At 36.4% G+C, this 12,659-nt stretch overlaps 1 protein-coding gene across 2 annotated transcripts in view; it reads right to left on the bottom strand.

The window, feature by feature from the left end:
• Positions 1-12,659, bottom strand: part of TENT4A (terminal nucleotidyltransferase 4A) — a 40,005-nt gene that overhangs the window by 15,869 nt on the left and 11,477 nt on the right. For both annotated transcript variants that reach the window (XM_081950769.1, XM_081950768.1), the window contains exons 2-4: positions 2,644-2,767; positions 2,490-2,536; positions 1,177-1,297 (exon numbers count right to left, since the gene is read on the bottom strand). In XM_081950769.1, the coding sequence (XP_081806895.1) occupies positions 1,177-1,297; positions 2,490-2,536; positions 2,644-2,767 (292 nt within the window). The remainder of the gene's footprint in view (positions 1-1,176; positions 1,298-2,489; positions 2,537-2,643; positions 2,768-12,659) is intronic.

The raw sequence follows: 12,659 nt of genomic DNA on the forward strand, positions 1-12,659 counted from the left end.
ATATCTAAAAGGTTTCTTAAAATAAAACCAGAGATTTGGTATCTTAGGCATGGAATGTTCACGGATCTATTCACATCAATGGCAAACATTTCCAAGTGCATTTAAGTTTAGGTTGTTAAACTCTATCTCATTTACAGCAATGTGCTAGTCTAAAAACAGCATGTGTATCTGTTTACTTAGCATTGAAATGGCATACTGAAGCTCTGAACATTACTAATAATATTGGAAATGTAAAGCAAAAAGGAAATGTCTCTTTACTTGGGAAGAAAATGACATAGCAATAAAGGAAGAATTGAAGCATATAAATATTTAAAAAGAGAAGCAGATACAAACTAGATATTTTAATAAAGTTTCTACCTACGCAAAGCAAGTTATGACTCACAAGCTAAAGACAGTTTAGCTTAACATATGCCAAGAGAAATTTTCAAATGTCAGGACCAGCAAAGCTGGTCACATCATCTTTCAGTGATGTTACTAGGACTTTAATTCAGGATTAGTGTAAAATATATTTCAAACTGAAGATTTATCAGAACATATACATGATTGTTCAGTAAGTATTAAGAATCTCATAATGCAATCTTTATTGATTTAAATAAAATTATTAGATTGATTTAAGTAATCAATATATTAACAAAAATAAAACTTTCTAGGCATTCTTTGTTATGCAAGATGTTGAAATGGTTTGAAAACAAATAATATGAGTTAATTTAGAGCTAATGCCAACAAATAAGAAAGGCAGGAAAACTGACAGGAATTGGAAAGAACATTTTCACATATGATACTTGTTACTAACTTGTAGTTGCGGAAACTCACAAAAACATAATATAAATAAGCAAGCAATGAACCCAAAGTACAGGTAGTCCTAAACATACAATCATAAGGGAGCTTGCCTATTACTATCATAAGTTGTGGCAGTCATTAAGCAAGATGCACTCATGATTGTCTGACTTAATGACAACAATTCCTGCTCTCCTTGTTTCAGTTGTTAATCAAACATGCAGGTTATTAAGCAGAACATGGGATGCCTCAGGGGATGGAGGCGGCCTTGGGACTCTTGGCACCGTCTCATACTAAAGCACTTGGTCATAAATTGAGGGCTACCTGTAAAATATAAACATGTCTGACAATGTAACTTTCCCTCAAAATGTTCAGGATAACTTGTTTTAAATTACTTACTGTAGCTTTGTCAAGTACTTTAATCGAATGTGGCTCAGCCACATTGTGTTTCCTTAGGGCTTGTTCTAGCTGCTGGAGAGGTGGGCTGTCCCATTTTCCAAAAACCACTAAATCAATATCACTGTAGATATAAAAACAGCTAAAGTGTATGAGAAACTTAGGTATTATACAACAATTATTTGAAGAATAGGCAAATAACACAATTTGAAAGAGAGAGTTTGAAACATACATACAAAATAAATATATCTCTGAATTGCCAAAGCATACATGTCTTTTGTAAAGCTTCCAAGCTGCTTCAAAACTGTTTTAACTATATCTGCAGGCTGATCAACAATTCAAATTTTTTAACAATTGTAAGACAGATCTTTGTTCACTCTCATGCATGTTGCAAAATACCTCTAATTGTTTGTACAGTCCATATACACTACCTTGTCAATTTAATAATACTTAATGTAATGATATTTAAATAGGAACTCTAGGGAAATATTTAATTTCCCTAGAGTCGGGAACAACTAGCACGTATGTGTGAGGGGAACATTTACCTTTAATTTAATGATAATATGTTAGTTATTCATTCCAAATCAAAATTTTAATAGTATAATATATACAGCAGCATTTCTCTAGTCCCAAGTCATATTGGACTACAATTTCATCATTTCCCAGTTAATTGGGTTATCAAAAATCCTACTCCAATATGTTTGGAAGGCACAAAGCTAGGGAAGGATAATAAAAAAGTTAAAATGCTACAAAGTGTCAGCCTAAAACAAACTTCCATGACAACTAATACTAGTATTTCTAGGGTTTTAAAACTTCAAGTTTATTGTTCATAGTTTTTTTTATCCTGAAAGTTGTAGAAGGAGAATATTAATGTTCTATATGTTCACACTATTGTACAAAAGATGATAAATTAGAAATACTAGCATCGCTAGAGATACAGTACTCTAATGTTGTTGATGTAACTATTTTTCAGGTTTGCAGCTAAACCTGAAGAATCAATACACAGTTAAAATGAAATAAGATGTCTTTTCAATTATGTCAATTTTAAAGAGACTAAAATATAATTTATGTACCTTACTGCATAGAAACCTAAGTTAATGAAAATGAAATCATTGTGTTATTCCTTCTCTTTCTGGTTTTTTTGTTTTTACTGTGCTCAATATCCCTCTTTTTTCTGCACTGACTTCTTGATAACCAGTGAGGCTAATACATTACCAGTGAGGTAATGTAAGTCTTTATATGGTGCCATGTAAATTTTTTGTTACTATTACATAATATTAGAGCCAACAGTACAAGTGAAAAATTCCCAGACTCACCTTGTTGGCAGATAAAGTCCTGTACTAAAACTTCCAAATATCTGAACCTGGAAAAGAAAAAGATGAATTTAATTGCTTAAAATTTCTAAAATTAAAATATGTATGTGGTCAAAGTTAAAATGGTGTACAGAGGATCAACTTGAGGTAAGCTTACATCAGCTGTAGGCCAAAGATCTTTGATGACAGTTTCTATTCTTTTCACAACTTCTCGTCTCATAGCTGCTTCTTCAGGACATGGGGACATAAAGTCATAAAAGTCAATTATTTCTTCATGGAGCCTATGGGAAGAATTAGAAAAAAAATCAATAGCAACAGAAAGAGAACCAAATGAACTAATCTACTGGTGACTGGGGATGCTGATCTGGATTTGCAAGTAGAATATTTCAATTTCAGTTGCATTCTAGGATTTCATCTCCAAATATATATATATTTCTAGAAGTTAAACAATAAAAAGTTTATAAAGAATCAAATCTGTTTTTGTAGTAGACATGTTAAATAAAAATCAAGCCTAAGGTTTCCATACTTTGCCTCACACAAGCCATATTTCTCTTCATTCACCTCTAGCATATGTGAGATCACTTCACATATGTATGCAGATATGAGAGAAAATTATCTGTCCATGTTAATTATCCATCAATCTCTTATCATCATAGTTATTATTATTATTACTAAATAATTATTTAGATTTATATCCCATCTTTTTCTTCAAGAGCATTAATGCAGTGAACATACTGTCTCTCCTATTGTTTTCATTACAATAACCATATGTGATATAGGCTGGGCTGAAAGAGAATGACTGGTAAAAAGTCACCCAGTAAACTCCTATAGTCAAGGATGTCAGGAACTGGTGCGATTAAGCACTAGCAATGAACCCCAGGTCGAGGTTATAACAGAGCAACCCTGTAAAGTATACGCAGCGTGCGATAGATAAAGCAACCACACTGAATAATGGATAGTAAAGTAACAAAATAAATCTTTACTTTTTGAAGAATATAGCAAAATCCATAAACACAGCCAAAAAGTCATACACAGAAAAAGCAGTCCAATACTACCAAGATAACTTGGATACAAGTAGCAAATAACTTACACACAGTAAGTAGTAGCAACAGTAGTAACAGTTAGGCAGCAGTTATCATACAGCAATCAAGAGAGAGAGAGAGAGCAACAACATCAGCTACAATTTAAAGGCTGTAATCTACTAATTAGCAGAGCTCCTCTCTTAAAGATACATAACATGCCTTGTGCAATATATTGTCTACCCAACTTGTTGGTTACACCCTAACATTCTCCCCTTTGGGTAGATCAATATATCCACTCACAATCTAAGATGATAACCTTCACATGATGAGGTATGTTTCACTGAACTTTGTGCCTTAGTGAAGTTGTCTGCTAAATTGTCTTCAGTTGAACAATATTCCAACTTTATCAGGCCATCCTTAATGCTTTGTCGAACATTAAGATACCTCAAATCAGTATACTTCGATCTCGTCTTAATAGCTAAACTAGTCGCCATTTTTATTGCTGCCTGATTATCTTCATAAACAGTAAAAGGTTCATTGATACTTAATCCCATATCTATAAGCAACTGCTTACAATATATCAGCTCAGTACATGTCAACGACAAACATGAAAACTCAGCTTCCATTGTGGATAAGCTTATGTGTTTCTGTCGTATCGACTTCCATCCAATCAGTACACCACCTAGCATAAAGGCTATGCCAGAAGTTGACTTCCTATTATCTATAGCAGCTGCAAAATTCGCATCAGCATAAACAGTCAAAACTAAATCCCTATTCGGCTCTAAATACAACGCATAGTGGATAGTTTTCTTTAAATAACGCAGCACACGCTTTGCTGCTTGCCAATGCCTCTCTGAAGGATTATCATTGAATCTTGCCAGTTGGTTCACACTAAATGATATATCTGGTCTAGACCAATTACTTAGATACATTAGGCTACCTATCAAAGATTGATAGATTCCCTTATCAAAACCAGTACCCTCAGTAACCTCAGGTTTAAACTCCAATGCCATTGGTGTCTTTGCAGTCTTACATAGCTCCATGCTATATTTCTTAAGCAAATGATTAATTTTACCAGCCTGCGACAGCTTAAAACCTTTACTGGTTCTAACCACATCTAAGCCCAGATAATGCTTAATTTCACCCAAATTCCGGATTCTAAATTTACTCTCTAATTGTGAAACAATGTCAATAGCTTCCTGCTCAGACCTAGTAATAATAGCTATATCGTCCGTGAACAAAAGCAACAACGAGATCAAACCATTTTTCACCCGTCTAAATAAACAAGGATCAGCCAAACCTGGAATAAATCCCATAGCTTTTAGTTCATTTACTATGCATCTGTTCCACTCAAAACCGGACTGTTTTAAACCATAAAGGCTCTTTTTAAGTCTCCAACAACCAGTCTGGCCATTAGAATCCACACCTGGTGGCATCTTCATATAAATGGTATGCTGCAATGGAGCATGCAGATACGCTGTTTCAACATCAATATGGGTAACATTACACCGATACTTAGCAGCCCACACCAATGCTGCCCTCAACGTAGAGGCTTTCAAGCTCGGAGCAAAAACCTCATCGTAATCCCTCTCAGTTTGGGAAAACCCTTGAGCAACTAAACGAGCCTTATAAATAGCATTGCCAGCAGCATCGTTTTTAATTTTAAACACCCATCTACACCCAATTGCACTCTCCCCTGAAGGGAGCCTAGCTTCTTCATAAACCTTCAATTCCTGTAAGGATTTCAACTCCTTCTCCATAGCTGCCTTCCACAATTTCTTTTCCTTTTCAGGATACAGCCTTAACTCTGCAAAACTAGAAGGTTCTATGCTAACTTGCAATACTGCACTGGCTTGGTATCTGTCGGGTGGATGCCTGTCCCTAGTAGACCTCCTAGGCAATACAGGACTTGCAGGATCATCCTGTTCCACCTCACGAGTAGATTCTACATCTACATCTTCCTCCCCTTTCAGAGTAATAGATGGACCATCCTGATTCTCTAACTGCTCATTTGGTGTATCATGATTAACCAAACGATCAACATCTACATCACAAACCTTGTTAAACTCTTGTTCTAGCTTCTCCCAACCAACATGTTCTGAAAATTTAGCACTAGCACTGTGCATAATTCTCCGAGTTCCAGGTTCCCAGAACCTAAACGATCTATGATTGGAATTGTACCCAACAAAAACCATCTTCCTAGCTCTGCTTTGATCCTTCCGTCTAGTCTGTGAGGGAATATGCACCCAAGCAGGGACACCAAATGTGTGTAAATAACTCAAATCAGGCTTCCTACCATGCCAAAGAGTATAAGGAATCTTACCAGTAGTTAACTCAACTACTATGTTCAGAATATGGTTTGCACACATTATAGCCTCACCCCAAAGCTTTTCTGACAAACCAGAATCAACCAGCATAGTTCTGGTCATTGCCTGCAATGATTGACCACGTCTTTCAATAAATGAATTATGTTCTGGCCTGTAGGGGGCAGAACGCCTATGTTCTATACCAGCATTCTCCAACATTGATGTAAACCTATGATTAGTGAATTCAGACCCATTATCAGTGACTAGGCAAAGTACTTTCTTATCCATCTTACGTTCAACAAACTTTAACCATTTAGTAAAATGTTGGAAAGTTTCTGCCTTTGATTTCATTACATAACAGAAACCATACCTAGAATAATGGTCCATAATGCTGAGTATATAGCAGGCACCTCCTAAACTAGGTTTCTTAGGGCCAATTAGGTCTGCAAACACTACTTCCAGTGGTTTAGATGTCTTGAATCCTTTAAACCGGTTTGCAGGGGTAACCTTACTTTTAGCCTGGTTACAGGCATTACAGTTAAGATATTTTGAACAAGGTTTCAAATTGATTCCCTTAGATAGAATAACAGTTTGACGTACCATTTTAAAATTTACATGGCCTAAACGTCTATGAAGTAGATGTATACAGTTATCATGGGGCTGTTTATTCTTATAACCAGGTTCAGAACTCGCAATATTTAAAGAGTTCTCATGTAGAATAAATAAATTATTCTCCAAATTGGCAATAACACTATTACCTTCCTTTTCGATAATGCATCTATCATTCTTAAATGTTACTGTAAACCCACATTTCACAAGGTCTTTTACAGATAATAGGTTAAATTTCATTTTAGGTACATATAACATTTCCAATTTTTCATTAATACATGGACAATACGCTGGACCTTCACCTGAAGCCTTAATTTTCCAACCATTTGCTAAGGAAATGTGCTGTTTGCTAGCCTTCATAGTAACAAACCTTTCTTTAACCTTGGTTATAGAATGGGATGCGCCACTGTCAACCACCCAGAAACTATGGTTTACAGGCTTATCTACCTTAGCTACAGTTACAGTAACATTGTTGCTTTTTCTTTTACTATTAGCAACACTCCTTTTCTTGCTATTTTTACAGTTCTTAGCAATATGCCCCTTACCACCACAAGAATAACATTTCTTAACAAAATTTACAGTTGAAAACTGTGTTTCTTCTTGTGATTGATTGTCTCTGAACTGAACTCTATCCTCTCTTCGTCTGGACTCTTCAAGCAATCTCCCGGTAACTTCAGATAATGTCAGTTCATCTCGTGAACGAACTTCCAATGAGGAAACAAAAGAGTCGTAGCTTTCATCAAGCGACGATAGAATAATATACACCTGGTGAAGCTCAGAAAAAATTAACTCTTTTTCTTGCAAATCCTGCAAAGTTTTCTTCATGAAGTCTAAATGAGCCAACATATCACCACCTTTTTGCAAACGGGCTCTAAACAGTTTCCGTGTGAGATGAATATGAGCACCCACACTGTCCCGAACATAAATTCTCCGCAATGTGTTCCAACACCTAGCAGCAGACTCTTCGCCACGAATATGGACCAGTTGCTGGTCATTCAGTGTTAGTCCGATAATGCAGAGAGCTCTCTCATTGTCCCTGTTAAACTGCGCAATCTTCTTCGCATCCTCATTATCAGCAGGATCCCAATCTGTAACATCTGGTGGGTTCTGAACCACAGACCACAGTCCTTCTCTACGCAGAAGTAGGGAACACTTCAAGGACCAGGAAACATAGTTGGTTCCATCAAACCGGGTAATCATGGAGATTGCAGCAGACTGTTCTTGTGCCATATTCACAAAAATAAACTATCCAAAAAGTGGTGCTTAAAAAAAAATTATGGTTAAGGCAGGGCGTCTGGGCCCATAACCAATGTTAGGAACTGGTGCGATTAAGCACTAGCAATGAACCCCAGGTCGAGGTTATAACAGAGCAACCCTGTAAAGTATACGCAGCGTGCGATAGATAAAGCAACCACACTGAATAATGGATAGTAAAGTAACAAAATAAATCTTTACTTTTTGAAGAATATAGCAAAATCCATAAACACAGCCAAAAAGTCATACACAGAAAAAGCAGTCCAATAATACCAAGATAACTTGGATACAAGTAGCAAATAACTTACACACAGTAAGTAGTAGCAACAGTAGTAACAGTTAGGCAGCAGTTATCATACAGCAATCAAGAGAGAGAGAGAGCAACAACATCAGCTACAATTTAAAGGCTGTAATCTACTAATTAGCAGAGCTCCTCTCTTAAAGATACATAACATGCCTTGTGCAATATATTGTCTACCCAACTTGTTGGTTACACCCTAACAAAGGACAGAATAGCATCTGTGTCTACCTAATGTTATGCAGTATAGAGAATACTTTCATTTTCCTTATATCGCTTGATAAACACACACATAAATTAAGCTATATAAAAAGTAAATTTATGCATGGGACCTGCAAAATGTTAAAAGCGTGCAAGAGTAGCTAGACTTATTAGAAAGTCTTTCTGATGACAAGAAAATGGACCCAACACACCCAAAATTAATTCTATCTCATACAACTAGGAGATGGAGACTTCTTTCTGTTCCATGGAAGAAATCCCATTCTTCAGTTTAATGTACTGACGGCAAATGAGTAATTTAATTCTTCCTTTATCATGAAAAGCAACAAGGATGATTAGGGGGTGGAGGCTAAAAATTATGAAGAACACTTGCAGGAATTCAATATGTCTAGTGAAAAGAAAGACTACGGGAAACATGATAGTAGTGTTCCAATATCTGAGGGGCTACTACAAAGCACTATAAGGCAAAACAAGAAACAATGGATGGAGGGAAGCAACCTAGAACTAAAGAGAAATTTCCTAATGGTGAGAACAATTAACCAGTAGTATGCCTTGCCTTCAGAAGTTGGGAGTGCCTCATCACTGAAGGCTTTTAAGAAGAGACTGGACAGCCACTTGTCTGAAATAGTATAGGATCTCCTGCTTGAGCAGGGGATTGGACTAGAAGACCTCCAAGAACCCTTCCAACTCTATATTTCTATGTTCTATATATTCTACTTGTAAATGATAAAATACATGGGAACAACATAAAACAATGAGCATAATACATTCACTCATATATTGCTGCTTGGATAATCTCCTAATCTATTTCCTCTCCTAAATATCTGCATCTTTCAGTGAACAGTAAGGACCTTCACAGTAAGTTTAACTATTGTCCTTGTTCATCAAAAATTGAAGAAACAAAAAAGGGATATATTTAATACAATAGTATTTCCAAGGTGAAATATATAATTGCTCTTTGGAAAGTTGTGGTACAGGAAGGGAGCAGTATCTTGTTAGCTGTAAACACCAGTACAGGACATTTTCTCACCCATTCTGTTAATTGTGGAGAGGAAAGTTTAATTACTACTGATATCCTGTTTGCAAGAGAGTTGTCAGTCTTTCATGTCCCCACAGTACTTTGTTAGATCCTCAGTGCCTAAACTCATCCCCCTTGAACCAAAAAGCTGGAAAACATAATCTCTTGTGTTCAATGAAATAAGGAAATTCATTTGAGGTATGAAGCAGGGAGAAAGACCAGAAAACTTGTCCTCATGGAGCCCACCAGCTGAAAGCATTCCATCTCTTACCACTCCAAGGATACTAAAGAACAGATTTAACAAAGTTGGTGGGATTTTGTCTAATGGATTTGAGAGGAAAATTAAGAACTTGAGTACTGTACTAATAATGAGTACAGTGTAGTAAATGGTAGCTCACCAAGGATGACTGAGGATGAAACAAATTCATGCCTAAGCAATTCACATGAAGGTTGTCTGAGGAAGGTGCTATTTGTTGGTACCAGACGAGATCTAAAGCCTGCATCTGCAGCCTGATTGTTGCTAGCCTTTTCTTCAACTCTCTCCTTAGAAACTGCAATAATTCAGGGATCTCTATTATCAGTACCAAAGATTTCTGACTTTTGCATCATCATTCAAACATGTACCAAACCATCTAAAAGAAAATGGCCTTTCGTTGGTTTCCATTGTTGAACTTTAAGGTTTTGGGCTTGCTTTGTTAATTTTTAGCATAGCTATTGTTACTTTGAGTCTCACTGGAACATAGGATGTCTGAACATTTCAGGAATTACTCCTGTTTACTGCTGTTTAAAAAAAAGAAACATGCCCTCCTGATCTAGAAAGATTTGACTAGAATTTCCTAAACAGCTTAATTTGAATGGCACTGAGAAGTGCTGTATAAGGCATGAGTTGTCCTGTCAACCATGGTACCACTAGGGCATTGATTCCCTCAGTTCTGTTGTCTTGGAATTGAGAAAAGAAGCATTTCACATGCCTATTGTGTACTGTCATGAACAAGTCAATATATCTCCATATTCTTGGAAAATTCTGCAGATGTCAGACACATTTTCATCCGCTCTAGTTTGTTGACGATCATTGTTGACTCATAATGAGATCATTATCCACTATGAGTCTTGGCCTACCTTGGAAGTTTGCCGTCCTCCCAATCACCTAAGCTTGGCATATTTGGTCATCTGGTTCCTGATCAGTTCCAAGTGGCATTCCCACTGCCAAATAACCTGGGACTACTCTAGCCTACCAATGCAGGGATTGGATTACCTTGCTTGGCAATGTTATATGCAACTGGGTTCAGCTGGTAATCTGATTCTGAAATGAGAGAGGGAATCACTACAGTGATCTTGCTCTGTAACCTTGCCAGCTTCAGATATGCTAACATTCTGCATACTAGCCTTTCTTTCCTGGCTTCAAAAAGCATTCAACATATAAAGATGGTCTTCTGTGTTCTTAAATGCTACATAAGAACTGTCACTGCTTTAAGGAATATATTGGGGGGAGGGGGGTTGTGCCAGCTTGAAAATGAGCACAGGTAATCTTCAAACTTACAACCATTCATTTAATGACCACTCAATTTTACAACAGCACTAAAAAAACTGACTTATGACTATTCCTTACACTTATGATTGTCATAGCTTTCCCGGTCATGTGATCAAACCTTGGGCACTTGTCAACCAGCATATATTTATGATAGCTACAGAATGGATTTGATTTAAATCAAGTCAATTTAAAACATAATTTTAAAGAGCAACTGTCATTTCTGTCCTGTAGCGGCTCCTCCTCTAACCCACTGTTGACTCACCGACAGTCTCATTCACTTTAATGGGATGGCTGGTGATGTGGCAGTGACACAAAAAGGTGAGGGATGTAGCAGGCAACAGGTGAGTGGATACCCGCTAACAGGCGCTGCTGGTTGGATCTGAAATGACAGGTGTTCTCTAAATGTAAGGAGTCACTCCTCTAGGTAGTCAGAATCTTTAATTGCAAACAAAATGAAGGTTTCGGATTTAGCTTGCAGAGCTTGGATTCATTGAATGAGTTTACCAAAAATGTAAATATTGCAGAATATACAGCCTCATGCTGTATAACTAAGTTCTATTTCATGCTGAATAAACTAAATTAGTAACGTATCTTAAATAGAAAACTATCTTTAAATAGATTTTTACTCCAAAAACATTTTATTAAAATAAATTTGATAAAAATCATAAAAATCCAATTTAAAAATCTGATTTAAATCATTTAAGTCATATTTTTTAATTTTCTTTTAAACAATCACCAATTTTTATCCACCCTGGTCAGAGTATGATTGTCATTTGACACCTTCCCAGATGGGGAAAGTCTGACAAGCAAATGTCAATAGTAGAAGCCAGATTTGCTTAACAATTGCATGGTTCACTCAACAAATGCATACATTTGTTTAATAACCATGGCAAAAAAAAGGCTGTAAAATTAGGAGTGACTCACAACTGCTTTGCTTCGCAATAGAAATTCTGGACTCAACTGGGGTCATAAGTTGAGAAGTATATGTATTCTGAACTGAAACAGAGCGCTCTTGTATGAAACCTATGAAACCACTAGTGGGAGATTCTGATTGAGATTTTTATATAAGCCTCTAACAAACCTACAAATCTAGGAAGTAGGATTGCTTCCACTTTTGATTTCAGTACTTTCATCCTTAAGTTTCAATGCCTAATATTATTCTAAGACCCAAAGTTAAGGATAATCTTTCCAATATCTATTGTTCTTAGCAGTGTGTGTGTGGGGGGGGGGGGTGGGACATGATGAAGACATCTGAGGTATGCAATTTGTCATGAAATGTTCTTGGAGACTTTTATTTTATTTCATTTTTCACACTTAACTGTCCATCTTTCTCAGATCCCTCACCTTTAGCTTTGATATGTGTGATATTCATTTGTATGAACTCTACTGCATATTCTGCCTGGGTACCAACACTCATCTGGTCTGACAGCAGGCCAGAATTTCTGCAGTTAAGTGATCCCTTAGGAGTAATAATATCATCTTGAAGAATATTTTCCTTGGTCTTTGCCATTTTTAGCAAACAGTGCTTTGTTGAGACAGGAAGCTGAAATATGTATTTCCTTTTCTGCTTCCTATCCAAAAGAAGGTAGAAGCTTTGATCTTTATAATTTGAAAACATGATTGAGGATTTCTATTTGCTTTCCTACAAAGAGCTATAGATAGGATTTCTTCCTATGTGACTGATTCTTGGAGTAGCATCTTCCCTACTTTTAACTTTCAATTTACTGGTGATTTAAATCAACTTGATTTAAATCAAATCCACCCTGTAACATTGACTATGTGAGTGTGGATTTTGCTCCCTGTTCATAGGTCAAAATCTATACTTATTTGCATTGATGATGATGATTAATATTTGTATACAATATGATAATCGGGTTAAAAGCATCCCTGGGCTACATATGTTCTCTTGCTTTTCT

This window comes from Natrix helvetica (genome assembly GCF_964273705.1).
Source record: "Natrix helvetica genome assembly, chromosome: 4".
NCBI classification, from domain to species: domain Eukaryota; kingdom Metazoa; phylum Chordata; class Lepidosauria; order Squamata; family Natricidae; genus Natrix; species Natrix helvetica.